The sequence below is a fragment of the Sceloporus occidentalis genome, unplaced genomic scaffold (assembly GCF_023333645.1).
Source record: "Sceloporus occidentalis isolate IW3139 unplaced genomic scaffold, rSceOcc1.0.p SCAF_7, whole genome shotgun sequence".
In the NCBI taxonomy this organism is placed as follows: Eukaryota; Metazoa; Chordata; class Lepidosauria; order Squamata; family Phrynosomatidae; genus Sceloporus; species Sceloporus occidentalis.
The window spans coordinates 42,372,287-42,397,168 of record NW_028316987.1 but is presented as its reverse complement, the minus strand read 5'-3'; the positions used below and the strand labels follow the sequence as shown (position 1 = coordinate 42,397,168).

The 24,882-nt window shown below is 37.7% G+C and overlaps 1 protein-coding gene and 1 long non-coding RNA gene across 6 annotated transcripts in view; one reads left to right on the top strand and one right to left on the bottom strand.

Annotated features, from left to right (window-relative positions):
- The window catches only part of MYRIP (myosin VIIA and Rab interacting protein), a 194,671-nt gene that overhangs the window by 37,418 nt on the left and 132,371 nt on the right, over window positions 1-24,882 (bottom strand). For 3 of the 5 annotated variants that reach the window (XM_089532736.1, XM_089532739.1, XM_089532737.1), the window contains exons 5-8: window positions 20,871-20,957; window positions 19,249-19,349; window positions 18,518-18,598; window positions 16,684-16,836 (exon numbers count right to left, since the gene is read on the bottom strand). In XM_089532736.1, the coding sequence (XP_089388862.1) occupies window positions 16,684-16,836; window positions 18,518-18,598; window positions 19,249-19,349; window positions 20,871-20,957 (422 nt within the window). The remainder of the gene's footprint in view (window positions 1-16,683; window positions 16,837-18,517; window positions 18,599-19,248; window positions 19,350-20,870; window positions 20,958-24,882) is intronic. The other 2 variants (XM_089532738.1, XM_089532740.1) reach the window with 1 other exon arrangement.
- Window positions 16-24,189, top strand: LOC149309617 (uncharacterized). Its single transcript, XR_016281917.1, has 4 exons — window positions 16-94; window positions 2,825-2,951; window positions 18,480-18,570; window positions 22,895-24,189. It is a non-coding gene; the product is annotated as an uncharacterized LOC149309617 (long non-coding RNA).

Genomic DNA, 24,882 nt, shown 5'->3' with positions numbered 1-24,882 from the left:
TAAAGAAAAACATGGAAAACAACTTTTTTAGTAGAAGGCAACAATGGAATTCTTGAAGAGTAATTACTGGCAAGAGCAATACTTTGACAAAAATGTAAGTGCAACCCTCTAGGAGAGATTAGGAATACACTTCCACTAGTCTTTCAAAATCTGAACTCTGTTAACCATTCTCTGTTATTTCTTTTGAGAAAGGCAGGCAGTTGTACAGTATGTGGGGAACATACAGGATTTGTAGATATTTTGGACTACAGTTTTCATATGCCCTTGCCATTGACTATACTGGTTAGGATCTTAGGTAGGTCAAAACATTTAAGGGGTCAAAGATTCCCCCGGTCTTTAGTACTCTGCAGAAGGTTGTTACCAAGATCAGGTTCATACACAGACAACAGTGATAAAGAGGTGGGGGAGCCCTGTATGTTCTGATGGCTTTATGGGTGCTCTGTGTTCCAGTATTTCTTAAAACCAAATCAAGTAGCTGTTCATCCTTATCACCAGGATGCAGTACCCCCTCACATTCTCCCCCTCTTCCCCAGAAGGCTAATCAAGGATTTTCCCACACTGCAGGACATTAATTACCTAAGTTGCTCTATGTTTTTTGGGTTGGCTGTATTAATTCACCAAGTAATTATGAACATGCTGTAAGGAACAAGCAGGGCTGCAGGCGTATTGATGGGGGCTGAGCAAAATTCAGAATTATAATGCTAGAACTGCATTTCCCCCAGTATCCTGCTTCTCAAAATATACTACACACAAAATCATAATTTTTATATAACCATAGAACACCTCTGTGTTCAAGTTTTACATTACCAGTAGTTTATATCCACCTAGATAACAGAAAGATGCTGGTAATGATGAACAACCTATATCTTAGGTCTGTACTATAAAGCTGGATAGGACACAACATATACTGATATGATCTTTCCCCCTCTACACATGCTGATATGATCCTCACCTTTTCTTGTTTTCCCTTTGAACTTCCTAGAGGAGTTCCATCAAATGCAAGACTAATCAACCATGGCAATAAAATAGGTAGATACAACTTCCCTTCCCTGCAATTTTATTTTGTTTACACCAGCTGCATCTTCTCAACTATACTTAAGAAGATCAGAAAAACAGATTGCACCATTTCATCTTAAAGGGAAATTGTTTCCTCTATAAAAAGTGTACACTTTGTGTGAATATATTTGGCTGTCATTGCCATTTTGATTGGCAAGCTTCACATGTTGATTTTTGTGATGCTTTCTTGTCAAGCTGATAGAAACAGCTTTGCTTTCCCAAAACATAGTCTCCAAACAATCTGTACAGGCCTTTAAAGAATAGCATTTTAGGTCTCTGTCACATTATGCAATTATATCACATTGATCCTACATCAATGATCAAATTATCTTATGAAACTAGGGATTTGTAGTTTGCTCAGAGGCACTACAGCTCTTTGGTAAGGAATTCTAAATGCCTCACAAAACCACATGTCTAAGGAACTATAGTATGGAGGCATGACAGTTAAAGTGGGACCAAAGTACTATAATTATATTGTTTGAAAGAAACTCTATTCTGCAGCACAAATTGTCTGTACTATGTTAGGGTATTTATTACACTACTTTCTGTTTCATTTTATCAAATATGGAATTCATGTTTTGATTTCCTAATCTATTCAAGTTTTATATTTGCTGCTAGGTATTTCACGTACCCAGCCAATTCACAAAAGTCTTTCACCAAAAATTAAATTAAAAAGACAGACATCACTTAGGTAGCAGAGTTTAATAGATAACTGGCATGTATTACCCACTGTGTAACTGTGAACTGCCAGAAAAATGGATGCAAACACATGAAAACAGATGCATAGATTACAGACCAGGACTGGGGAAACTACACCTTGTGGGTAACATGTGGTCCAAGTTTTTTTGTAGCTCTGTAGACTCCCAGAAGCACCTAAAGTCTTATGTGTCCCTGAACCCTCTACTTCTCAAATGAGTGAAGACTTTTACGTTTGGTTTAGTTTCTAACTACAGTCGTCCCTCCCAACTCATGGGAGGGGGGTGTTCTGTTCCGTTCTGGACATGCACACACCCACCCACCCACCCAGTGAAATCAGAAAAAAAGCTGATATTCAAATTGCCATTGATTTCAACGGCAGCACGCTCCCACGTGCACCATTTCGTCCCTCTCCCTTGTCATCTGCAAATGGGCAAGACTGTGGACTCCAAGTCCGTGGACAACTGTAATTTCTAGGGGGTGGAGTGGGTGCAGCTTATTGCAGAGATAAAAACTGGATTCCTTACCCCCCACAGTTCCCCACAACTGTTGCAGATTACAATTCAATACTTCCTCTCTATTATTAACTAACAGTACATTTTACTAAAGGATTACACAAAAACTTTCACTACACTTGATAATCAAAATATGCTACGATCAATCCTCTGGGACATATCTTTTCTTAGTACTCTAACAGTGCTGTTTCAAATGGCAACCACTAAACAGCTAGTTAAGAAAATAAAGTGTTTGTCTGTATCCTTTAAGGTAATCATTTCCTAAATGTGTGTACTGTACACATTTACTCTAGTAGTTGTACCTTTTTCTTTATGACTTTTAAAAATTGGACTAATATTGCTTTTGGAGTTTGTTTAAAACAAACACGTTTTCCTCCGTATAACTGTAAAAAGACAAGTTTCGAACAAAATGTCTGCTTATTAACATAGTGAACTGTAATTATCAGATTCAGAACCACTAATCATCATCATCATCATCGTTATTTAATATTTGTAAAAGTGCTCAAGAGGTTCTGAGTGCTATATATAGATAAAAGTAACAGGTTTTCTGTCCACAGGTTCAAAAAATAATTACCAGTCAAAAGAAGAAAGAATAAAAGAATACTGTGTCCAATTAAGAGCTGATCGAAATGTTCAGAAGAATCCCATGGTGCAAACTTCCTGGGAGACAACTTTAGAGTAAAGGTGAGAAAGGTTTTCACAAAACTGAAAGCCAACTTCAAAACCTCTTTTTACATCAAAACGAACACCCCCTCCTGCACAAGGGAGAAGACTGAGCTAGGATCTTTGGTCCCACACTGGATTATTTCTGCAGTGTGTTTTGGACCCTTGTCTCGGATACATTTGTTTTCGTTGTGAATCGAGTTTATAAAGCACAACAGGACACAAACATACAATCCTCCACTAACATTCTGAAGTACAGTAGTAAACTGGATCAGTAAACTCAAGGAAAAATGCATCATATGAATCTTCTGAACTTGTAGACTGGGAATTTAGTCTCCCCTACTCCCTCTTAAGTAGGAGTACCTCAGCTAAGTACCTCCATTAAGTCCATAACTGCACTAAAATACAACCTAAAAACACACTCCTGTAGAATTTAAAGACCATTTAAAGAAAAGATTGTACTACTTGCACTACTAAGCTTAATTTGACAGAGTACCAGAAGAATTCTTGTTCTCTGGACCAAAGCCAGGGATACTATCAGGCAAGAATGCAAAAAGATACTGTTTGTAGACAGAAAGAAACCAAAGCCTAATTGGATGACAGAAGAAAGTCTTCAAGTAGTTATGGTCAGAAGAGAAGCAAAAGTAAAAGGTTAGGTGATACAAACAGGGTCACAATCCTGAACACAACTATTCAGTTATGTTTGTGTAGCGACAAAAAGAACTATTATAATAACCAGTGCAAACAAATAGAAGACAACAAAAATGTAGAACAAGAGATTTCTTCCAAAGGATCCAAGAAATGAAAGGTAAATTCAAACCAAGAATAGGGATACTACATCACCAACAGGAACAGATCACAAGGAACAGATGACATACCAGAAGAATTGCTACAATCCACAGAGACAGAATCAACTTTAGTTCTAACTAAAATCTGCCAACAAATATGGAAAACAAAGCAGTGGACCACAGATTGGAAACAATTAACATACATTCCCATCCACAAAAGAGGAGACACATAAGATTACAGTAAATACAGGACCACTGCATTAATTTCCCAAAATAAGGAGAAAGAAAATGGTTCCCAATTCACAAAAGAGTCAGGCAAGGGTGCATTCTATCACCCGACTTGTTCAAGTTATATGCAGAAAATATCATACACTGAGCAGGTTTAGACTTGGCGAAAGAAAGAGTGAATATCTGAGGATCTTATTCATAACCATGGGGTAATGGTATTTCCCACTACCATGTATGGACGTGAGGGTTGGATAGCGAAGAAAGCTGACAGAAGGATAATAAAGTCATTGGAGATGTGGTGCTGGAGAAGAGTGCTGATCTGAAGGCAAACAACAAGAAATGACCTGCTCATTTTTAAGCAGAGGGTACTAGCAGCAGCTTCTACAGGCATATCTGTATGCACACACCTGCTTCTTTTATGATGAAAGTTATATAAATGGAAGCAATTATGCCCACCATACCCCAAAGGACTATGTCAGCATTTTAGTCTAAGAAAATTGTCAGAAGCAGCTTAATATATTTTTTCTGCCAAATAAACCCATAGCTCCTTTATTCTCTCTTCACAGTGTTGTCCATGCCATGTTTTTGGAGAGATTTAAATGAGATGGTGTTGACTAAACTCTCAGCAAGCACATGTGAGGCTGTTTCATGAGGCTGATGTTGCCTTTTGCTTGGAGTTATAGACTAAGTAATTAAATTGTGTTCTGTTCTGATAACCCAGAGGGTAATTGAAATTGTTAAAAGTTAAGATCCCAGCACTAGTACTATAACCCAGAAAGCTACAGACATAAAATGGAGCAATCAATCATGTCCAATGTGGAAAGCAAATGAAGGGAAAGGAAAGCTGAATTTGCTAGACAGGCATTTTAACACAGACTGTCTCCATTCAGATCTGCAAAAGGTGGTCATTAGCTAGAACAGGTGTCCTCTGAGACTGTTCCTTTGTTGGACATTCTAGAGGGTTGATTATTTCCATATACTCAATGACCATAGAAGCGGAAGCAATTAACCTTTGTCTTAAAGCTTTTTGGCTAAGGTGTTATGGCCACACAAGCATGGGTGTGAGCACACACAAGCACAGCAGCGTTTTCCTCAAAGAAGCATATGCACACACGATCCCAGTATGCTCCCATCTCTTGCAATTTCTGTTTACTGCTGCTATTTACTACTACTAGTAGGCAAGCAATGCTCTGGGAAGAGGTGTGGATTTTCTCTACAGTCCAGCTGATCAGAAAAGCCAAGGTCCACAGAACATGCTGACACACGCAACATAAGGGCTGCAGACTGTAAAAAGGGTAAAGGTTTCCCCTTTGACAAGGTGGTTGAGTCGTATCTGACTGTAGGGAGCGGTGCTCATTTCCATTACTAAAAAAAAGAGCCAGCATAGTCAAAGACGACTCTGTGATCATGTGGTCAGCATGACTGCCCAGAATGCTGTTAACTTACCACCAAAGTGGTACCTATTTATCTACTTGCACTTTTACATGTTTTTGAACGGCTAGGTTGGAGGAAGCTGGAACTTGTGAAGGGAGCTCACTCCATCCCACGGTGCTGGGGCCTCAAACTGCTGACTTGCCAACCTTGCAATAATCAGTCAACATCCTAACCGCTAAGCCACTGTGTCCCTGTAAACCCCCCCCCCCTCCATATATAGTTATTTAAATTTTGATCAGAAGAAACTTGAAACTGTCATTCACTCAGTGATTAGCTCAACCTGGGCAAAATGTGAATCACTGAATTTATTCAGTGCTTGCAAGTGTTTAAAGCTATCACAATAAACAAAAGCTTGAAACAGCTAGGGCACTTAATAATATTCCTAAACAGAAGGATTATTTATGCATATTCCCATACCCAATTATATACATCTCTCTCTGTGTGAGAATGTGTGTATTGAGTTTATATTTGTGTTGAGTATTGACTTTACCTACGTTTGTATATAAAGAAAAGAGATGTATTTTTCTGTAGAATAACTCTTATGAAATCGATTAACATTATCACCCTATCAGCTGATATTCCTTTGTATCATTCATCACAGCGTCTAAATATGAATTTATTTAAATTTAGGCATCATGTTTAGAAAACATTTCCTCAGAAATGGCATTTAGAAATGGGTTGCTATTTTTGCTGAAGTGGACAAGATGATGCAGTCAGCAATGACCTACAGTTCTTCACAGGTTCAATACATTTTAATGATTTATTCAGAGTTTGGGAATATTACTTTTAAGACTAAAACTCTCAGAATACCCCAGCTAACATGACCAGTGGGCAACAACCATGCATTTTGGAGGGATTCTGGGAGCTGTAGTTCAAAAGCTTAACTTTCTATGCTCTGCATTTATTTACGACAGCAGAGAAATATGAGATAAGGCCTATAAAATGAGATGAACATGGAATATGTACAAAACCAGAGGCAAACTTCAATTTCAGAGAAATTATGATACAGTAAATTATTGAAAAGTGCAACACAAATTGATTTGGATTAAAGCAGCAGATTGAGTGGGTTCTCGCCTACCAAACATGCGATATGCAAAATTATCCATAGGAAGCCATTTCTAAAACATAAAATTTCTCCTTGATTTTACAACTTCCCTGAAGCTAAAGCTTGCTATGTTCCTATCTGTCTAGTGCTTTGACTTAATGATGGGGCTGGGGAAAAAAAAGAGTTGCTACCTTTCCCAAGTCGCAAGCTCTTGAAGATTCCCATGAAGACTGATAAAGATAAAATAAATATGGTGGATCAGTGTGAGGAACCAATATAGTCCAGGAAAATTCAGATTAAAAAATTAAGGCAAGAAGACAGAAGAAAAATCTGAAATAAACTAGTGAAGCTTTAGTCACACCAGAAGAGAAAAGAAAGAAAAGGAGAAAGGAAGAAAAAACCTGGGAAATCAAGTTTTACTGAAAGCTGTTCAGAAGCTCGACATTTATTGGGGGGGGGGGGGGGTTGTGATATTTGTCTATTTTCCTCTCATTCCAGAATAAAGACGTTCTGGCTGAGAAACATTTCTGTCTGATTTTGCTACAAGAAATCAATAGCCATGCTATTTATATATAAGCCAAAAGTTTCTTTGGGTGCATTCTACTGCTCCCATTGCCCCAGCACCAAATTACGACCTGAGTGACTGAGCTTTAATTGTGTGCTTACATAGGAGTATGCACAACCAATTTAATGGAACTTGCTTCTGAGTAAAAAGTCATAAATGTATACTCTATATGATACTAAGGCTGCCTCCATGTAAATATGAGTAATCTAAAATGAACAGTACATGTCCTCAATATGCACTTCCCTGCAAGAACAAAATACAGTTGTTCTCAACATTCTGATATTCCAATTTATACAGAGATAAAAATGTTTAATTAAGGACATCTTAAGGGAACCCCAATTCTATTATATTTATGCTCAGCAGGAAATTAGCTCCATTGAATTTTGTATTACTTCTGAATAACCCGTGTACAAAATCAGGATGTTCAGAATGCAGCAGAATGAACTGAAGTCACAATATGGTTTGATACTCAGTGAGTCTCCCACTAATACAGACCTTTTACCCAGAAAATGTGTGGAAAGAGTACCTTTGGTGGGAGGGATAAGGGTGGGCTGTTCTATAATTTAAATCCATGTAATCAACTTTTTATTAAGTTTAAAAATAATGACTAACAGCTTGCCTGAGCAAATATGTGCAAGATTTCCCTGTAACATTTCTCTCTCTCTAAGTATGTGGCTAGAAACTAGTTGTTTATTTAAAAAGGAAGTAAGAGTATTACTAGGAAAGCCAGTATGGCGATTACTGGATTGTAAATATAATTGGGAACAGAAATATAAAATTTACAAAAATGCAGCTGGTTGATAGCAAAAGTGGGTAAATTTGGAAGAAACCAAGGTTAATGATAGTTGGAGGATAACAAAGACTTTTCTATTATTCCCAATAAATGGGATAGCTGAAGGAAATATATTAATGATCGATGACTCCAAGCAACCCGCATACAAAACAAATGTAGACTTTCCTGCTGAATTACTGTACCACTTTATAGAAATGTCGCTTAACATTATCTTCTCTATTTTCTCTCCTCCTATAGCATTTCAACTCGGCTTGGCTAGATCTGTCCAATTGTACTTCAGTGCTAAGACAGCTGAATATACAAACTGTATTCAATAATGGAATAAGCACTTTGAACATATTATGGGCAGCTCTAAGCTTGAAAATTTGTAGTGGCTATTTGTACATGGAAATGAAAATCCAGTTGAAAATTAGGCCACAGATAGCTGGCATACAAAACTAAGGCCTGTTACAGACTGCCAAAATAAAGCTGCTTCGGGTCTCTTTGGAGGTACAGTATGCTATTTAAATGATGCATGGGTCCTAAGAGTCCGGAGGTCGTGCCAAAGCCACACTCCATTCCTAAGCACTGGAGTGCAGCTTTGGTGCAGCTTCCCGATTCTTAGGACCCATGCATCATTTAAACAGCATACCTCCAAAGAGACCTGAAGCAGCTTTATTTTGGCAGTCTGTAACAGGCCTAAGTATGTTATTTAAGACTCCATTGCGCTTGTCTTACTTTGGAGTAGAGAAAGGAGCAGGAGGAGGTTTTTTTTTTGTGGGAGGGACTGGTTGAGTCTGGCAATCCTGGTGTTTGTTGACATATTTTTCTACTTCAGTGTATGTTCAGCCATGAGATCAGCGGTGAGGAGCTAGATCAGGCTACCTCCCCCTCACCAAAGTGTTGTGTTTGTTCTTATTCTGTCCTCCCTCTTCCTCCCCCTCTCATCTATGTTGTGTCCCCATTGTTTAAATTTGCATCCCCCCCATCATTTACTTACTGGCCTGTGTAATGATCTTTTTGAAAAGGGATATAGCTGAATTACACAAACTCCAATCCATCAACAGTGGATTGAACAGAGACAATGGCTTCTTAGTACACTACAGATATTATAACATTAGTTAACACCCCAGCCTCATGAAGGCTGAGGATGAGCCCTATTCAATGATTCCCTGCTTCATTACCAAAAACATCACTGTCTTGCTTGGATTAAGATTCAATTTGTTTGACCTAATCCAAACATCAGTGACAGGAGACAGCAGTTTAGTACTCAATGAACTTGCTTTTATTTAGATGGAAAGGAGCTATAGACATGGGTGTCATCAATGTACTGATGGCACTGAATCCCAAAATACTGGACAAACTTTCATATTCAGTAGGCTCTTGATATCTGTTGGGGCTTGGTCTCAGGACCCCCTGTGCACTCCGAAATCTGTGGATGCTCAAGTCCTATTAAATACAATGGCACAGCAAAATGGTGCCCCTTATATAAAATAGCAAAAACAAAGTTTGCTTTCTGGAATTTATATATTTTCTGAACATTTTCAATCAGTGGATGCTTGAATCCATGGATAAAGGATCCATGGATAAGGAGGGCTGACTGTATGTGTTAAACAGCACTGGGCTGAGGAATCCTATATCAGATTGACCAGGAGTCCCACAGCAAGATTGGCCCTCCAGAAATAAACAGAGTCACTGCAAAACAGTGCTTCCAAATCTCATTGTGAATGGACACACCAGAAGGATCCCATTGTCAATGACATCAATAGCCATCAAGATTTCCAAAAGTATCAACGGGAACACACTTATCCTGCCCAGTTCCCAGCATATATTGTTCGCCAAGGTGGCCAAAAGCTTTATTTAACACATTTTGAAGGGAAGACATCTAATCACTATATCTACAGAACACTTTCTAAAACAAAATTGTAACAGAAACAAGTTTAAAACAAATAACAACATCTTGTTGACCGACTCTAGCAAATTGCTTCCTTCACAATTTATTTCAGTTGTCCCCTGCAGTGGTAAACATACCTCAGCAGGTGGCAGCAGAAGCCAACCCATGGTTTCCACTATGCCATACTTATAATCTAGGCCAAAAGTGTTATGATCAAGAAAACAATCTTTTTTTCTGTGGTTTTACTAAACAGAATTAAGTATTGTAGAAGGAAAAACAGATAGTTTCATCTGGCAAAGGTCATTCTCATTCCAAAAGGGAGGTGGAATCATATAAGCTTCTTCTGAGAAACGGGTTGTTGCACGCTGACTTCTGAGTAACTCGGGAACTTCAGATAAGTATACTCTCCCCTACCATTTGTTCAGTAGCATTTCTTGTTACATGCAATGGGGGATTGTATCTCTTGCCAAGTTGTCAACATAATACATGGGCACAGTATAGATAAAAACACATAAAATCATTTAAACACTGTAAAACACTGTCAAAGCACACAGATACATTTAAATCATCCATCATAAATTAAATTATCCTAATAGTTTAAAATCAACTGGGTAGGCCTACTGTAAGAGATTGGTCTTTAATACTCTTAAATTCAGACAACATATTCAGCTGTCGAATCTCTTCCAACAGGTCATCCCACAGTCTAGGGGTGGGTGAGGAAAATGTCCTGTAGGTGACAATTGCCAGTTTAGTTCTGATCAGTTGAAGTAGATGATCCCCAGAGGCCTGAGCGTACATGGCAAAATTATATGGGAATGAATTCCACACCACAAAATTTCCAACAGAAAATGGGCTGCACAATTTGGGAGTCTGGCAGGAAACAGAATACAGCAAGCAATGGAAGTGTGACGTCAGAAGAAATGGTATGCAGACCATGAGAATCTCCAAAAACAAGACCAGGTTAAGCAGCAGGAAACTGGCAAATGGAGCGTTGATTCAGATCCACTGCTGAGAACAGAAATGGGCCAATAAGGTTGTCCTCTAAGACATTTTTCTCAATTGAAGCAACTATGATCTGTTCCAAAAAGCTTATACTCTCCTGTTAGGTCACTCGTTTCCTCTGGAATTGGTCTGGTTGCGAAGCAATGATTTCTAAGGCTTGAAAGAATTCTAGGAAAAAGCCAGCAGTGTCTGAAGTTGCGGTCAAGAAAAGTTCCTTGGGAAAAGAAGATGCAAGGATCATTTTCTCCCTTTCACATGTCAATATGTCTGTGAAAAAGGCTTCCAAAGTGGCTGCTGCTATAAACAGTCAAGGGAATGGCTATTCCACATTATAAGTATCATAGCCCTGCTGCTGTAAACATATCTGAACCTTGGTATTTGACCCTCAAGAGAGCATCACTAGCATCCCTTCTGAAAAGAGGTGGTTGCCTCTGTGCCCTACTGAGAAGGACCATAGCGTGTCAAAGAACCCAAGGACTGTAGAATCGAAAGCTGAGGGATATTCTCAAGCCCTTAGGATATACTGTATCATGTAAAACCAATACATGTTTCTCACATCATTTATTCTTAATCTATCTGAATTCCCACAATACAATCAGGCAATAAATGTCTAGCTCATGAAATGGGTACAAAAAACTCGAAAGGAATGCTATAACCAAATGAGCCGTGTTTGAAAAATGCACGTGCAGAAAACAGGCTTAAAACTGAAAAAGCATTACTCTGCCTCCTTCTGAGATAGCAGCAGCACAACAGTGTTGGGGAGGAGACTTGGCAAATCTGCAGCTAAACTGGCACTGCCTCAGCCATTTTCACTGAACAATCAGCCAGCCTAGATAAGGCAGGTAGCAATGTGGGGAAAAATACACCCAGACCAGGTCAGAAACTGCCCCGCTTTCTGGACTCCTGAAAGTGCACCCTCCCTACTCTTTTCCATGTCCTCAACCTATCCTACTTTTCCCAACTACTGATTAATATCTTGGCTTCTTGATCTCTGGGGTGCAAATTATGTCACTCCCAGTACATTCCCAGTGCATTCTGTTATAGATAGATTGGAATTCTAACATATGAGTAGTCTTATAATCTCTATTTGAATTATAAATATTAGCCATTTGCAGTATGTATAGCCACAGCTTTGTATAAATACTCTGTGAACAACCTCCAAAAATCAGTAGTTATGTTTGTTTCTGCTAAGAAGGGAAAATTAACACCCTTTCATTGATTAATTCCTGTTAAGTAAAAATAACTGAGACTGAACAATGGTGAATTTGTCCTTTGTCCCTAGCTACCTGGCTGAGGTTGTGGATACATGTACCCTACCTACTTACTACTTCATATACCTTCAGCCAAAAAAAAAAAGATACTAAGGTCCAAAACACACTGCAGAAATAATCCAGTTTTCAGACTGCTTTAACTGCCCTTTCTGCAGTGTGTTGTGGACCTTAGATTACAATTTAAGGTCCTTTCCATTTACTGTACAAATATTCCCATCTGAATTCAGATCACACACAGTTTTGAATAAAATGAATTCAAGCTTAACTCTGAGTATCTGTTTCAGTTCCATAGTCAATGGTGTTAAAATGGCCATTAATGTAAATGAACCTATTACTCAACAGAACATCTTATGCTAAATTGGTTTGCTCTGTCAGGGTTATGCGAAGTTACAACTAATGAATACAGCCCAAGCATCAAAAACAAATAAAGTTTTTTATAATGAAGTCAGTATGTAATAATTGCAGCCTAAAAAGTATTGATAGCAAATATCTAATGACCCATTGTCAAGGGAAAATGTGTGGAATAAATACATAGTTTATGGACAAGGCTTCTGTTAAGCTCCATTTTCTGCTAAGTACCATTTTCAAATGCAAGTAGACTAGTACTTTGGTAAAAGAATCACACACAAAACACTACAGCTAAAACCTGGAAATATTTGCAAAAGAGTTTTACTAAACATATTAGAATAAACACCAATAAATTTGATATTTTAATGTATATGCATATTCTTCAATATAAACAAGCTAATATTTACATTTACTATGTTGATGTCAATCAACTTAAAATCAAGTTTTGAGGAATACAGTTGTGTTGTAAGATCAGAGATAAATGTATACTCACATTTGCACTGACAGTGTTTAATTTTGAAGTGAATCTACCTCTCAATGCAAATAATGCATAACATTTTATACTTAGCTACATAACCATTCTCAACTGAAAGCTACACAGTGCTTTAGATTGGAGGCTTGCTATATGTTGCAAAATACTGAGGAAATGTGTTATTCCAATTATTTTGCAGTGAGTTAATGAGGTAACTAAGGCTGCATCTGCACTGCAGAAATAATGCAGTTTGACATCACTTTAACTGCCATGGCTCAATGCTACGGAATCCTGGGGTTTCTAGTTTCTTGTGGCACCAGAGCTCTCTGACAGAGAAGGATAAATATCTGACAAAGCTACAAATCCCAGAATTCCACAGCACTGAGTCATGGCTAAAACAGTGTCAAACTGCATTATTTCTGCAGTTTGAGCCTGTGCATCTGGAGGGGGGGGGGGAATCTTGACATGGCAAGTAAGTTAGATGCTAAGATCATTTAAGCCTTATGTAAAAGTCATCTACGCATGTTCACTTATCAACACACAAAGAAAGGAATAGGCTAGCTCTGCCCCTTCACATATGGAGAGTGATGAGTTTGATTAGAAGAATTTCCCCTAAGTGTGGACACTCTTCACATGATCAGGAACAACAGCACTACCAGCAGCAGCAGCAGCATAAAAATCTCCAATTGTATGGAGAGCACTTAGTATCCATACCTATCACTCTCCGAGTGAGTAAAGAGCTAACACTGGAGACACAGGGTCACAGTGCTAGTACATTCCTTTATGGTTGCTTTATTCTATTTCTTGTTATTCTTTGTCACTAGTTTTAAGAAGCTCTTCAGTTTTCATCCTTGTCTCCTCTTGATGTGTTGCACTAAGAATAGCACCCATCACAGCAAATCACAGCATATTCCATTCAAACACCTCTCTGACAGTAAAGCCCTATAGGGTTCAAATTTTTATATGCTCTCATGCACACAGCCACAGAAGTTAAAAATGCAGAGTTAAAAATAGCTTGCCAAATACCTCAGTGAAGCACCTCCTGGTATGAAATATTCTTAATTAGACTGTTAAAGTTTCAAAATATCTATTTTGACAGATATAAAGCCAATACATAACATGTGGAAACTGGAATATGGGAAACTGACAACTTCCTGCTTTTCTTTTGGGTTATAGAGAATAATCATTTTAAATTATGTTTTGATTACTGTTTTCTCCCAACTATGTGCTTTGGTAAGATTTACCCCTACTTAATTTCCCCCCTTTAATTTGCATTTGTGTTTCTCCAAGACTGTTTTTGAAGCCTGTGGGTCTCTACTGGAAAATGGCCTCAGGAGTTCCAGTGCATGTTTATCACATTGGCTGTAATATACAGGGTCTATGAAAATTATATTTACAATTTCAATTCTATATTGAAAGTGGGAGGTGGGAGGGATGGGGTTGACATAAAAATTTTAATTGTTATTGTAATTTTATTTTGTTGTAATCCCGCCTCGATCCATAGGGAGAGGCGGGAAATATAAATAATAGTAATAATAATAATAATAATAATATAGAATTGAGTTGTAAAGATAACTTTCAGACAACCTGTACTCACTTTCCTATATGTTGATAAGGCAGCTGATATATTGATGAAAGGACTACATAAACTAAGCAATTGCTTTTTTAAAAAGTTACAAACAAGGCATATTACTATTTTAAGCACTATATCTCACTGTAAAAATTCAGATTGAAGCCCTGTACTCAATTATGCTGTACTGTTCAATATGAGATAAATAACAGGATCCACAGAACAAAGGATTTCTTTAGCAGGGACAAAGTGGGATTTCTTTTTGGTCTTTTCTTCTTTTAAACATGTCAGTCACCATCTGTTTTTGAAAGTCCACTAGGTTTTGAAAATGGTTTTCCATAGGCATGTAGAGGCTGGGGTTCAAGGAAAAACATGCCCCTCCCTGCCAGAAATAATTGGATGGTTCTTTGAATCCTTACCAGTGTCCCTAAAATTGAATGTGGAGGGACAACAAACAAACAAAAAACCTGTTGATAATTGTGCACAGATATCCATGCCATGGGCATCCCTAGTTAAAACAAGCCTTCAGTTTAGCTCATAAACTTAACCTAATCTAATTGGTAAATTTCTATTTTCCCTAAGAAGCATTTGAAAAGTGGATTCTCATTTTTTTAACACACACACACACACACACATTTTCGTCTTAGCTTGCTTATTTCAAACCAGCAGTATTGTGAGCTGAGGTTTCTATGTACATCACTGCTCTGCTGGCTGGAAAGATAAGGTCTATTAATATGTTGTAACACAGTGCAGTAATGCATTCAGTCATGTTTCAAAGTGAGGAAATATAGACAAAAGTGGGCATAATTATGTTACTGCAGGCTGCCACAGACTTCTTGCCTTTGATTTGTTTATTCTAGCATCTGATCCTGGCATTTTTACTTGTGTTCCATCCAAAAAGCCACAATCATAAAGCAAGAATAAACCATGGCCTGCTGGGGGATAGTCAAGGTACTGTCAGATTTGGATGACAAAACAAGGAAACCTTATCTCCTTGTTTAGCTTTATCTCCTTGCAGTGGGAATAATCAGGCAGTGTACATTAGCATCCTGCCTCTTTCCCTGTAAAAAATTACAAACCAAATGTCTTTCAACTTTTAAACTTCTATAAAAAAGGATATGTGATCCTTGCTCATCAGTTATTCCATGGAGCAGGAAACAACTGGATTAGAGGGAATATGCAACCTATTCCATGTGCCAAATCCATGAGCAATATGTGGAAGTAATTTGCATATAAACCAGTAAATGGAAACATGGAATTATTACTTTGTTGCCCATAGTTTTCAGTGAAACTGAAGTCCATCCTAAAAATTATCTGCCAAAGACATCAGATAATTGTTACTAAAATGACAATATGGCACCAAGTTTTGTAACACTGCAGCAGAACAGATATTGATTAGATCAATAGCAATCTTTATGATTAATGTTTTAAAAAGCAATATGATGGTATGTATTTTTGCTTTTGCTCTCTTGGTTAGTTCCTGCATTGTTTTGGTTTGTTATTTGTTGCATTTATTACATTTTAATGACCTAGTTTTGCATGCCTTTATTAACTGCTTTGATTGCCTGAAGAGAAGAAAATTGAAGACTATACATTTATTTCGAACAAACAAGCAAATTAATCTGAGAGAGTCTGAATGTATTAACTCGGGATCAATTAAATGTTTTTCAAATCAAAACACATCATTCAAAGAAGTGGCACATTTATATATATATATATATATATATATATATATATATATATATATTTCTTGTTCTGCAGCTCATCACTCATTACTTGTCAGATTCTCTGAAATTGACTAGCAGCATATACAGTCTTTATGCTGCGAAAATATCCCATGGGATGTGGGAATATTCTTAAATGTAACATGATATATAAATGGTGCTTTATGACTGTTAAATTTACCTGGGAAAAGAGAGCAAAGAAGCAATTTCAAAAGCCAGTGCTGAATTGATACCTTAAAATCTGAGAAACAGAGTAAAATACCTCAACAAGAATAACATATCAACTCTGAAATAAGTATTTTGCAAAAAGCCTAATTTTTGTTGAAGTGAAATACTCATTTCTTGCCAATAAAAGTCTATATCCTTCAGATATAAACTCACAACCTTCTAGTGCTGATCAGCCTTCTTCAGCATTAAACACTTCTGTCCAATTTTGTTGTTTCCAGTTGTTTTACTCTTGGTTTATGAACAAAATCAGAACACAGCTCATCATCCTTTGTATAAAACAACATTTGGAATGCAAGCCAGTTTTCTATATTTATTATCATTCAAACGTCAAACTTCTATAGATATCTGTTGTCACCACATGCCAGTTTTCATATGCAGCTTGAATGCATAATGGTCAAATATGATAGCTCACCCATAATGTGTATGATCCTCTACGGCTCCCTGGGAAAGTCAGCATGCTCTGATCTGAGAGAGTAACAGATGTTGGGCCACTGCTGCTCCTGGACTGTGGCCATTCAGTTCCAGTCTCCACTTGCTCGGTTTTGTTTTTCTGCTTTCTTATAATCTGTAGCAATTTAAAAGGGAAACAATACTGGGTTCGTTGTAAATCATTTTGCTGGAGCCATACCAGTGTGACTTAGAGAAGAGTCATCAGGATGGGAAACTGAAGCCTCAATATTGATTTTGACAGCCTACATATTTTTCTCCCATTATTTGGACCTGCAATATTTAATGAAGAGTCTGAGGTGAAAAATGTATGCTGCTAATAATATTTTTTTGTTTGCACTGAAAACATATTGTGTATCATTCCCAAAATTTACTAAACCGACATGGAGGCTTATATGAAACATAGGAAAAAGGTTAAAATTTTAGTTGTTCATGATATGGAATGACAGCACAGCATTCTTCAGAAAAACAAATCTGATGGAAGTATGTTATGGAAGTAATAAATGTGCTGCAGTTTCTTACATTAATGAAATATTGGAAGGTAAGTAATGCTACTCTGCAGAATCCATACAATTGTGTAAATTTGCCTTGCCCTCTAGATCAGTAGCCTGATTGTACTGTAGTCAAGACATGGTAAACATTTTTCTCACACTTCTCCTTATAAAAAAAGAACACTATTCTCACATATTATGTGAGAGAGATTTCACCGTTGAATATTAGATTTTATATCTCCCTTTGGGGTTTATGTGTAATGCCTGGTGAAGCCCAAGCATATGTCACTTTACAGTGAAGAGCATGCACTGCACTGCAGCACTGGCTTCCAGTATAGAGCTAAAATGTACATGAAGATATTTGGAAATGCAGCCAGAAGAAGAAGGAGGAGGAGGAGTCTAGTTCACCATCTGCAGACAGAGAGTTATGACAGTAGTGGTGGCGGTGGTAGCAGCTGTACCAGTACCAGCTTGGCCAAAATGAGTGGGAGTTGTAGTCCAGAAAATACATAGCATATGATTGCCTTCTCACGATGTAATGCATTTGATGACTTCTTCTTACTGCTGTTGTTGTTGTTCACATCTAATTGTAACTGTATATCAATAAGTCTTCCCTTTTATTGTTTAGAGACAATCATTTTCTGTAGCTAGGCTGATAGTTATTTGCTTCTTCTTCTTGTTTTTCCAAATATCACCTTACCCATTTTAACTCTATATGTGAAGTCAGTACTGCATTGCAATGATCAGATATTATATAGGAACTGTATTCTTACATAGCAACTTAGGACAAAAAGAAAAATGTAATGCACACTACTGAGTAGAATAATAGGGAATCTATCTTGTTTGCCCTCCAAGCAACAAAATAAGAACTTGCTTTTTATGAATGGCGTGAAGGTCAGAGTAGTCTCCAAAGATAGTTTTCAGTAGATGAGACAGAAAGCCTTGAAACTGCTACAGGTTTATCTATCTTCTGAGTTTTTCCGCTTCAGGTCAGGCTTATTACAGAAAGAGCAAGGCCAATTTCTCATGAAGTCACAGAGCTGGCACTGTGTAATAACTAGTACAAGAGAAGAATTTCCTCTCTCATCCAAGAACTCACTGGGTGGTCTAATGAAAGCTACTGTCTCTCAATCTAGGCAGACCCTACCTTTCACTGGTAACTGTTGATCAAAATTAAGGGATTGTTTTACAAATGACTAAGAAACCATATGTCAAATTCTATGCAAGTACTAATTATTGTTAATATGTTTCTATACATTATCATTCTTAGCAGTAAACTCATCCAGAAGGGAAGCTCTTGAGTCATACCTTCTGGACGATGGTGGTAGCAAGTTCTTCAATGAGTTCTTCCTTATGGTCTCGTAAGTAGCAAGCTTCATTCTGTTTGTCCTGTACAAAAGGGGTGAACAGATGGGCATTTACACTCTTAATTATATGCAATTAAAAAGTCAATGTTTAAAATGTTTTAAAATTCACTCTATAAAGAGAAATTTCACAAGTGCTAAATGCTACTGACAAAGCCATACCTTTGAAAAATTTACTCTTATGACTTATAACTTACAGAATCTCTTAGCTAGCCAAGCCAGTAGCTATACTCATTGGGGGATCCTGGGAGCGGTGGTCAAAGAAGGTAAAGTTTCCATGCTCTAATCTGATGTGCCCATGGCATCTCTTGAATTTAGACATATCCAAGGTCTAAGGCTTACCAAATCCAGCTGTCTATGCTCGTGCTTAAGAACAAATGAGGGCAAAGGGTTGCTAGGACAGAATACAATAATTTCTTGGGGAGGGGGGTTCCCTCCCCAAGAAATGTAGTCTGTATAATGAGAATACAGACTACATTACTGGGCTTTTAAATAATGCAATGAAATAAGCTGTGATGGTTAAGATCTGAGTATTCTCCTGCTGCAGTGCTCCAGCTAATTAGGCAGGCACAGGTTTTTTTTGTTGTTTTTTTTAAAGGGGACATAAATCCATGAAATCCATGAAATAAATAAAAATCTTCACCAAAATAACTGATATAACCAAAATATTTTTACCAAGCTGTTGTTACTGTACATCTCTGCCTTAGAGATAGCTTCTTCAATAGCTTCTTCTGCAACACGCAAGGCCACGACAAGGGTCTCCATCATGCTGTGTCCTAGGAAAAATATGTAACAAAGTCTATGACAAGCGGGAGGTAACTGAAGTGAAAGCAGAAAATTCCTTCCATTTATCACCCCACCCCTCCAAGAAGCATCAGTTTATGTAACTTTGATAGCATCCTTAGGGGAAATTATGCCATATGATTCTGCTCCTAATTTATTCTCACAGTAATAATGAAAGTTTAAATGGAGAGACTCCAATGGAGCTTAATTCTTGTGTGGGTAAGATTTTAAAACTCATTTTATGTATAGTTTGCCTTACTTTAGTTGTGATCTGCTTCCAAGGAGAAAAGTATAAATATTCATGAATGTTCAGTCAATCATCCATTAATAAATAATGGTATATGCGAAGGGACCTCACATTAGAATTAGGTGGTTATTTTGGAAGGAATATTTTTTGCCAAAGAACAGTTGGATACATTTATCTAGTTAACTGACTAGCTCAACTGATGATAAAAACCTGCTCAAAGAAAAGAGAAGTAAGTGTGAGTGAACAGTACATCTTACAGCAAGATTGTAATATAGAGAGAATGAGCAGGGCACAGCCAAGCCTCCACTTAACTGCAAAACTGTGCCAGTAGCTCCCTGAACAATTTGCCAAAGAGGCTATTGCAAGTATACCAGCATTAAAAATACAGTCCATACATATTAACAAATATGTTCCACTGCTGCAAGAGTACCCTTTCAATGGTGGGAGGAATAGAAAAAGGGATATTTACAAGTCTGGAATATAAGCAAATGTTAAATGATAGTGGTATCAATATATTAATGCTTTGAAAAGTTATTTTTGAACTACAGCTCCCAGAGTCCCCCAGCTGCTATTTACTTATCATACCAGCTGGGAGATATTGGGAGCTATAGTAAAAAAGTCCCTGTTCAGGACTAACATGACATGGAGGAAACACATCCAATATCAGGTTATTCAATTTGTAAAGGTATATTTATGGTAAATGGTGTCATGGACAATCTGGAAGTACGATATAGTCCCTATAGCAATATCTCAAACAGAGCCCCAAAATTCTAGCAGTTGTGATGATCATTTGCTTCTTTTGGGCTGCTTCTGCACTGCAGAAATAATGCAGTTTGACAACACGTTAAGTGTCATGGCTCAATGTTTTTAGAATTCTGGGATATGTAGTTTGTTGTGGCACCAGAACCCCCAACAGAGTAGGCTAAATATCTCACAAAACTACAAATCCCAGAATTCCACAGTACTCAGACATGGCTGTTAAAGGGGTGTTAAATTGAACTGTTTCTGAAGTGCAATTGCAGTCTCTCTCTTACTTCTCATGTCTACCTGAAACTCTGTCTTTTGTAAAACTAATGGTTCTTGCTGGTACAAGACCAAAACATATATTTCTTCCCACTATTGTGAGAATTGTAGATAAACATAGAGGGAAGAGGATAGCCCATTGGTGATTGTGGCAGAATAGAAAATAGAAAAGTCCAGGAACTGAAGCTTGTAACTCCTGGCTCCACTACACCACTAGCAAACACCACATTTACAACAGAATTACCTTCTGACTGTCTGTAGAAAGTAGAGTCACTGCCACATATGCTTCCCTCATTTTCTATGGTTCCTTCACAGAAGCTTCCTACTTCTGCTTAAAAAAAAAAGGATATCGCTGTCATTATCACTGCACTATGTCAGGACAAACATGTTCTCTCTGGAAAATGCCAGTAATTTCTAAAAACACAATTTGCAAAACATGTGGCAGTGGAATACCTTTAATATAGAGATATTGGGCCGATATTTTATTTTATATTTTTATTAGCTTTTCTTCTTTCACAAGAGAAAATTTCCAACGCTCTGGGCTAATCACTCAGGCAATGTCTGCTTAAATAATAGCAAGAACACAAAGTTATCAGTAAGCAAAGACAAAATGCTAGTAGAGAGGACTTGCTTTGAATGTGACATTTGGACCCAAGATAGATTCTGGATTTTAAAGGGCATCAATTCACAAATTGTGAATTGTGTTTAATCTGCTTCTGCATCAAATGGAAGAAGAGAACTGTCTTAGAGTTATACTAGGAAGAGGGGGAAAGAGAAAGAGATGTTGCCAGTGGCAGAGGAGGAGGAGGGGGGAGAGATATTTAAAGCTGAAACATGGTCTAACAATTTTTACTGACATGTCCTTCATGTTTGACGGGAAAGTGAAAGGAGCACATTAAGCCAGCAAGAGGCAGCTTTCATCTGCCCTTAGCTCATTTTTCCTTCCTCTTCCTCTTAAATGAACAATGCCACATCTCTTCCAACATTTTCTTAGACCTCTTTACCCAAATAACTAGTCAAGGCAGGGATGGCGGCAGAGCTTGCGAAAAAGTACTCCCTCAGTTAACACAGTTAAGAGACTGTCTTTTTAAATGTATGAGATGACCAAAGAACCTTCAGAATGTGAGGATTTCTCAACTATCTTACAGCTCTTCCCCATCTCTGCAAAGTAAGACCATTTTGAAAAACATTTCCCATTAGTGTCAATCGGAGGGGGCTTTTTCAAGATTATTAGTCACAGGAACAGGAATAGCATGGGAAGCAGTCATAACTCACAAAGTTAACCTATGTATTATGTAGATTTAATTAAGAACTACCCAAGGAAAACATTACATAGGGATTCAAATCTACATGGATTTTGGAGTGATTTGTGAGCAGGAGAGTAAAAGGAGAATCTGAGGAAATGATGGGGAATTGATGGTAGAAGAGAGGTTGAGCAGAACATAGGCTGGCACAGCTGGAATTTCAGACTTCAGATGTTCTTGAATTACTCAGACAAGGAGTCAGCAGTCATTCTTAACACCTCCATGTTTATGTTCCTCTTTGATTTCTCATTTCAATTTGGCACTTTCACAAAAGAGAATCTATCTAGGCTATATTGAAGAAACCTTCATAGTTCAATAAGCCCAAAGATTCCCCAGGAATTAAGGCCAAGGCTTATGGGCGGGGGGAATGTCCTTATGAAGTGGTTCATGGATAAAGAAATATCTACTGGGCAATAAAACATCTTCCTAGCACTAGCCCAGGTGTAAGCCATGGATGCTAGTTTTTACTAGTTTTGAGTTACAGGAATGGAGGTTGCCCACATATAGGCAGAAAAGAGATTCAGAGCCTTTCTAAAGAAAAACATGGTCATATTAATAAATAAATTGGGCTATGGTCTGCTTTCCAAATTATTTATACTGATTTTATGGTAACCCACACAGCGATCTTATGATATACAGTGGAATATAAATAATCTAATTAACAAATAAGAGCAACAACAGATTCCTTTGAGCTTCAGCCCACATACCTTTCACAGAAGATTGGTGTGTGTATGTGTGTGCGCGCGCGCATGTGCACAAGTGTGTGTGCATGCAAGGGTGAATGTTATGGAATAAAAATTATCCTATTATTCACTCACAGTAAAAGGGATCTGTAGAAATAAATTCTTTCCCTCTTGTCATTAAAATTTTAAAATTAGATGTAAAAATTTTAATTAGATTAGAACAAAGCTAACTTAAAAATGACAATCACTTTTCTTAACTTACTGTTATCTCCTATCTTCAGGTCAGTAGCACTTACATGACTCCACAGCATTCCAACATAGCCATGGCTTACCTGGAAGATGGATTCCTCTGATCTTTTACCTAAAGGACTCTTTTTCCTGAGATATATAAATAGCACTTTCATTCCCTGCACTTATTGACAAGAGGCCCTTGAGAAATTCTGGAATGACTTCAACAACATTTATTTCACCATCTATATGAGTTTGAACCTGTCCTCTAAGCAATTTCATTTTCTGACCATTGCTCTGAAACTACACAACAGCTAAAGACGCAAGCAGGCATAATGTATGAGCAGTAGCAGCGCAAGCTACCCTCATGCTCAGATCTCACAATGTCAATGGATAAATAGCACCAGCTTATTCCAGGAACTGTTGACTAAAGTCCATGACATATTTGAATCTGCTTCTATCTAGAACCCATCATAGATAAAAGTTCCCCACTTATAACGCATAGCTAGATCTAAGCCTTATTATGCATCTGCATTTTTTCCAGCTTCTCAGAAAAGAACTCAGATCTTGATTTACACCAGGTAGTATGTAAGCAACATTAAATTACAGTACGATGAAGTCAGGAAGGGGGAATAGGTCCAAAGAAACAGATCCCCCTGTGCGACCTGCATAATAGCCCTCATATCTAAAACAGCTATACAGCAGCAACACCAAGTCATATAACAGCAACACAAACACAGGGAATAATAGGCATTCCCCCCATGAATGTTGGTGTTATTTTTCTCCCCCTGAATGTGATGTTTTTCCATTCTGTCAGCCTTGTAATTGTATTGTTGTTTTTATCTTGTTATTTTATTGTATATTGTGTTTTTAAATTGTTTTTACTATGCTGTAAACCGCTATGATCCATGGAATAGCAGTATATAAATAAATTTTATTATTATTAATAATAATAGACCCTACAATAAACCAAGAAAATAAATTCTGTTTTCACAAGGAACTTGATTAAGGAATCTGAGATCAGTGGCAAAATCAGAAGCTCATTTACTTTGATTCAAACTATTTCTTTTTGCAATACAAATTCTAGATCTTACTAGTCTGCATACTGATTGGGAGATTCAATGAGCTGTAATCTAAAAAAGTAAAATTTTAAAACTCTGTAACTGAGACTCTTAAGCATCTGTCATCTGCCAGAAATCAATCTCCCAGAACTTCCTTATTTCTGATGTGAAAATTGTCGTTTTCTATACAAGAAATTTAAAATGCATTTGGTGAAATAAAACAAATCAAAAACTTCTGTTCTATTTGTCTGAGGGCCAATAAGAGAATAAATTCCCACAGGTTTTATTTTGTGTGTGTGTTTGTGTGTGTTACTACCCATTACTTTTGTGAAGAATACCTGCTTTATTTGTCGCAAGCCTAACAGTACAGACAGATTTGGTACTTTTTACACTCATTCTCTATATAAAACACAGAAGTAGAAATATCCCGCCCAGTTTACTGGCAAAACTCAAAGATGAAACGGGAGAGATCTTAGTTCAGCTACACCCTCTTGATGTCTCCCAGATACTCAGAACATTTCTGTGATACTTCCCACCCAGGCTGAAACTCTGACTGTGAGGGAGGTATGATGTGAGTGTGAGGATAAAAGGGAAGAGAGACATCATGAGTTTGTGGGATCCATAGCCCTCATAGTCAAGTCCCAACACCCTGAAGCTAGTAAAAATAAATTTCTTTCCACTACTTTCATTGGGAGGAATTTTGGAGTGAAAGTTTAAAACACACACATGGCACCCCTCTGTGAGAGTGGGGACACCAACAGACGGGTTCTTCCATACTTCTGCCTTACTAGGGAGCCCTGGTGCGCAGTGATTAAGTGTCAGTACTGCAGCCACAAGGTTGTGAGTTCGATCCCAGGCAGGGCTCCAAGGTTGACTCAGTCTCCCATCCTTTCATAGATTGATAAAGTGAGTACCCAGCTTCTTCGGGGCAATTAGCTTACAGACTGTAAACTGCTCAGAGAGTGCTGAGTTCACTGATA